This window comes from Phaethon lepturus, unplaced genomic scaffold (genome assembly GCF_000687285.1).
Source record: "Phaethon lepturus isolate BGI_N335 unplaced genomic scaffold, ASM68728v1 scaffold45160, whole genome shotgun sequence".
Classification (NCBI taxonomy): Eukaryota; Metazoa; Chordata; class Aves; order Phaethontiformes; family Phaethontidae; genus Phaethon; species Phaethon lepturus.
In genome coordinates, this window is record NW_010514936.1 from 6,440 (window position 1) to 11,841 (window position 5,402).

At 61.3% G+C, this 5,402-nt stretch overlaps 1 protein-coding gene across 1 annotated transcript; it reads left to right on the forward strand.

The window, feature by feature from the left end:
- Positions 1 to 383: 383 nt before the first annotated feature.
- On the forward strand, positions 384 to 5,174 carry DEDD (death effector domain containing). Its single transcript, XM_010294363.1, has 4 exons — positions 384 to 708; positions 3,960 to 4,067; positions 4,565 to 4,711; positions 4,798 to 5,174. Exons 1-4 carry the CDS (start codon positions 384 to 386, stop codon positions 5,172 to 5,174), a joined length of 957 nt encoding a protein of 318 aa, XP_010292665.1.
- The last annotated feature ends 228 nt before the right edge of the window (positions 5,175 to 5,402 follow it).

Genomic DNA, 5,402 nt, shown 5'->3' on the forward strand with positions numbered 1-5,402 from the left:
ACGTTGCTCCTCGCTGGGGTTGCGATCTGGCGCCCTGCCACCGAGTGCCGTCGTTCCTGGGCGCTTCTGCCAGGCGGTGTTTGGGTTGACAGCGTGGCAGAGACCTGCCGGTGCCGGCAGAGCCCGGTGCCGTTGGTCCGGTACCCAGCCCTCTATTTCTGGTGTGAGATGCTCTGGCAGAGGAGAGGACAAGTCGCTGCCGAACGTGGAGATGCGGTGGAGGGGTGCGGAGCGGGGTTTTTAATCAAGTGTCTATGGGGAAGGGATTAAATCCTGTTGCCCTCTCTGTCTTCTAGGGTTGCGGCGCTACGAGGAGCCCCTGGCTCGGCGCGTGCGCCGGTACGGGGAGCCCCTGGCTCGGCGCGTGCCGGCAGCGGTGGAAGATGGCCGCCTTCAAACGCAGCCGAGCGCAAGCCTGGCCGGAGGAGCGGGGTGACCGGGAGCACGGGCTCTACAGCCTGCACCGCATGTTTGACATCGTGGGCACCCACCTGACCCACCGGGACGTGCGGGTGCTCTCCTTCCTCTTCGTGGACGTGATCGATGATTACGAGAGGGGAATGATCCGCAGCGGCCGGGACTTCTTGCTGGCGCTGGAGCGGCAGGGGGGCTGCGATGAGACCAACTTCCGACAAGTGCTGCAGTTGCTGCGGATCATCACGCGCCACGACCTGCTGCCCTATGTCACCCTCAAGAGGCGACGGGCCGGTAAGTGACGCCGCGGGCAGCCTGGCCCGCTCCCTAACGAAGCCGGCTTCGTTATTCAGCCGTCTCCTGTTTCTCCTCACCGACGCCCTGGAGGTACGGTGGCTGAAGGAACCTGAGGCTTGTGAGGACCGACGGCTGCCGGAACAGCGGGGAGATGCAGGCGGAGGAGGGAAAGGGCTGTTTTACAGGGGTTTAGCAAACGCCCACACATGGTTTTGGGGGGTTAAAGCCTCACTTCTCTGGCAAGCACCGGGAAAGTCTCCTCCTTCCTTTAGTGGCAGCGAACTGGGATTCCCGCTGTGCGCTGTGCAGCTCCACGCCTGCGACTTCCGCCTCTGCCAGCTCCCACTGCTCCTCTCTAGTTTTTGGGGAAATGCTCCTTTCGGCCTGAAGTCCCGCCTGGGGCACGATACCGAGGGTGGCCCCAGGGCTGTGCCGGCGAGTGAGAAGGAGCCGGGAGGGTCCGCGGAAACACGCGGCTGCTGTGCTCGACGTGCCGTTGGCTTCGGGGGTAACCTGCTTGTCCTCTCGGGGCTGAGGCGGGTTTGGGAAGGGGACCAGTGCCCTCCCCGAGCTGGTGCTGTCAGTCCTGCGGCATGCAGTAGGCAGAGAGGCTGGAGTGAGAAACCCATGTCCAAATTCAGATTTTTTTTCACCCATTTTCCAGTGGGATGCCCCAAACCCTCCTCCTTCAACCATCCCTTTCCCCTCACTCTCTCCTGGCTTGGAGACCCCAGCCATGACCCAGCCCTTCGGACCTGGGTAACTTGGTGTGTTTTTTCGTTGCTTCATGGAGCTGCCAGGCTGAGCTGACCCCCTGCCCTTCACCAGCTCAGCCCTGTGCCTTTTTTGATGAAAAACCTCAATTTACAGTTCAAAGAACCTAACCCAGATTTAACCAGCACTAGAGGAGTGAAGGAGAGAGCACTTGTTGCAGGGGATGTGTAAGGCAGCTGCTCCAGGAGGATTCAACTGAAATTTGCATTTTCCCTTTAAATTAGGATAATTGGGCTTTCTTGGCAGTTCCAGGCTGCTGAGTCTCCCCAGTTTCTGCTCGCACCGTGGGCATCGGTGCTGTTCCCCGCCAGCGTTTGGGAAAGCGCTGAGCGCAAGTAGAGGCAGGCATTAAGAAGTCCCCAGTTTTGGGGGGGTGAGCGGAAGGACAGCAGCGCGGGGGTGAGCAAACCCTCTGAGCCGTCACCGGGACCGTGGCCCCGCGCCGCCCGCGGCCTCCATCCTGCCTGGGGCCAACTGCGTCGGGCAGCTTGAAAATTTGCGGAGCTTTTCTTTCTTTTTGCTCAGTTGCTTCGTGTCCAGCCTCGGGCCCGGGAGGGGACAGGGGCACCTCATTTTGGTGGCTGCTGCTGCCTTCTGGAGCTCCAAAAGGCCAGAAACGTCCAGCCCTGATGGACCTGCCTATGCCCTGCCTGCACCTACAGCCCTGCCTGTGCAGGCTCAGACCAGATGCCATGAGGATTTTCCCGTTATCCGGCCGTTTCTGGGAGCTGGGAGCGTGCTCTCTGCCCTGTGTGCCGCCCACAGACATGGCTGCGTCAGGGATGGACCCCAGCCTGTTCCCTGCCATCGCTGCCTGCAGAGCCCCTCACGGGGCAGCCGGCGCGGCGGCTCGGTGCAGGCAGGGTGTAGAGGCTGCTTACCGGTGTAACCTTCCGGTGCTCTTCCTTCTTGCCAAGCCAAGAAAAACTAGAGGAAAGGGGAAAGCGGCAGGCGGGCGCGTAACGCAGACCACCTGTGTGGTGCTTGGACCCGGGGAGGTTTCTGGTGCTGGTTCCGCAGGCACACGGACGGATCCACGGCTCTTTGTCCCCCAGTTTGTGTAGGGTTTGGGGGTGTTGGAGCATTATTTCAGTGTTTCTTGAGCAGTTTTTTACCTGTTTGGTGCAAAAGTCTAAACCAAAGGGGCACTTGGCTGAAGCCAGGCGAGCCCTCCCCATGCCAGCTTTGGGCCTTTTCAGGGCGAGACGGATGGATCGATGTTAAAGTGTGATACCCGCGCGGTCAGGGAGCCGGAGGTCGGCATTCGCGTCTCCATACATGACGAGCGATGCTCTGTACCCGTGAGATCTCTTTACAGCGTCTCCAGCCGCGCTTGGGTGGAAACGGTTTAATTAAATGCACAAAAATAGCATTTCAAAAAGCTTTATTAAGAAAGGCACCTTACATGTGGTTTATAACGCATTTAAAGAGGAGGGATTGGTTCGTTAAAGGAAGCCTCCTCCGGACTGAACGAGCTGACTCTCGTTTCTGGTTCCCGTGTCCTTCCAGACCCCGCAGCAGCCGGGGAGGTCTTGCCTCCTTCAGCCTCATTCGTATTCATGGCTCTGAAAGGGAGCGGAACCCCGTCCCGAATCAGCCCGGCGCAGCCGGAGCCGGCTGGGGGAAGGCAGCAGAACCCCGCAGCCTCGGCTGGCTTCGGTCCGGCAGGGCTGGGAGAGATCCTGCTTGGGGACGGGCAATGCTCTGAGCTCACCAAACAGGACAAAAACAACCTGCAGAAAACATCCCGGCCCTCAGAAATAACTCATTTCACCCCATAATCTGTGCTCAGCAGCTGCTTCTGCTCAGCAGCTTGACTTGCCTCAAAACCCCGCGTCCTGCCAGCGTGTTACTTCACGGGTTTGGTCTGCTGAAGTCAGGTGAATAACGTAGGCTCAACGCTTCGGGCGTACGCCAGTTTATCCTAAAAGCGTTTCAAGCAACTGGGTCTGTCCCGGGGGCCTGGAGCTGCCCCCGGCTCCGCTCTGCTGAGGAGGAGGAGGAGCAGCATCTGCTCCCCCAGGCCGACACGAGCTGCAGGAGCTCATGTAGGGAGCAGGGGATGAATCCGGGGCCGGTCTGAGCAATCGCCGGGTACGTACGACCCGGTACCGTGCGGGAGCGGTGACGAAGGCACTGCCCGCCTTGGCCGGACTTTCTCCCGGGGGACTGCGTGCATGCGACGCCGCTGGTCTGCTCCGAATCCGGGTGTTGGGAGTAGCTGTGGTAACGAATGGGAACGGCCTTTCCTGCGCGGCGGCTGGGAGGGCTTGGCTCCCAGACGGCGACTTTCCGAGAGGACTGGCTGGAGAAACGGCCGGTGAAGGTGCAGCCGCGCTGGGGGGATGCAGGGCAGCTCAAACACGTGTCGGCGCCTGCGGCGTCGGGACAGACCTGCCTTGGCCTCCCCCCGAAAGGGACCCGTGTCCCCTCTGTGCCCCCCAAAAGGGACCCGTGTTGCCTCTCTCTTCCAGTGTGCCCGGACCTGGTGGACAAGTACCTGGAGGAGACGTCCATTCGCTACGTGACGCCCCGAGCTCACGGCGAGGCAGAGCACGGGCTTGGCCACCCCCATAAATCAGGTGGGTGCGGGTGTTCCCTTGCGGGCCTCAGGGTCGGTCCGTGGGGGTTTATCGGGACCGTCCTGCCTTTGCCGTGTCCGCTCCCGGCGGGAGCACGAGGACTTGCCTCTGGCTGGCGGCGACGGCTCCGTCGCTGCTGAGGTGACGTCCGACCCTGCTGCCACGAGCCCCGCGGCTCTGGGGGGCGAACGGGCACCGAGTTTGACATCCCTTCCCCTGACTGCGGTGCTGTGGGGAGGCTGCTCGGTCCCGGGCTGTAATTTGGGGCTCCCCTCTCAGGGCTTGCGCAGGCTCCTGGAGCTGCCCCTTGGGACTGGGGGGGACACACACCTGGGAGGTGGCGGTGGCGTGGGAAGGAGGGGAGGGCTGGAGCTTGGTGTTGGGGCCGGAGCAGGAGCGCTCGCAGGCAGATTTGGAGCGCTGAGCGGCCCCGAGAGCTTCGGCAGGGCCGAGGAGGGGGCTCGGTGTCTCCTAGCCCCCGTCCTCTCCCTGCGCAGTGCCTCCCCACCACCCCGTGGTCTGCTGCTCCTCCGCGGGACCCCAGATCTGTACCAAGAGGCCCGGCCGCGGCAGGACCCTCCTCAGCAGCCAGCGCAAGAGGAGGAAGTCGGCGACGCCGGACCCGAAGGAGAAGCAGACCTGTGGTAAGAGCCCTGGGGGGTTCAGGGTGGGTTTTGGGGGGGTCCCACCTCCACGGCGGAGCGCTGACTACTCTCCCCACTTCCCTCAGACATCCGCCTGCGAGTCCGAGCCGAGTACTGCCAGCACGAGACGGCGCTTCAGGGCAACGTCTTCTCCAACAAGCAGGACCCCTTGGAGCGTCAGTTCGAACGCTTCAACCAGGCCAACACCATCCTGAAGTCCCGGGACCTGGGCTCCATCATCTGTGACATAAAATTCTCAGAGCTCACCTACCTCGACGCGTTCTGGCGCGATTACATCAACGGCTCTTTGCTGGAAGCGCTCAAGGGCGTCTTCATCACGGACTCGCTCAAACAAGCCGTGGGCCACGAAGCCATCAAACTGCTGGTCAATGTGGATGAGGAGGATTACGAGGTCGGGCGCCAGAAACTCCTGAGGAACTTGATGCTGCAGACAGCTCCCTGATGCCTGCCGGCTGCTCGCTGGCATCCAGGCTTTTTCCTTTTTTTTTTCTGTTTTGTTTTTTTTTTTCCTCCTAAAAGAAAAGGAAAATATGATTGAACCCCCTGCCCGGTACTGTGCAACTCTGGGGTTGGAGCCGTGGGGAGCGCCGGGGGCTTACGTGTGTCCTCACCCCTCTCCTGTCCTGTCACCTCCTCTCTTGCTGCTTTTTTTTTTTCCCCCTCTTTTATT

What these genes read in the sequence shown, in the direction of transcription:
- DEDD (XM_010294363.1), top strand. Translation starts at nt 384, where the DNA reads ATGGCCGCCTTCAAACGCAGCCGAGCGCAAGCCTGGCCGGAGGAGCGG. An exon ending in CCTCAAGAGGCGACGGGCCG is followed by an intron (nt 709 to 3,959) that starts GTAAGTGACGCC and finishes TCTCTCTTCCAG; the next exon opens with TGTGCCCGGACCTGGTGGAC. An exon ending in GAAGGAGAAGCAGACCTGTG is followed by an intron (nt 4,712 to 4,797) that starts GTAAGAGCCCTG and finishes CACTTCCCTCAG; the next exon opens with ACATCCGCCTGCGAGTCCGA.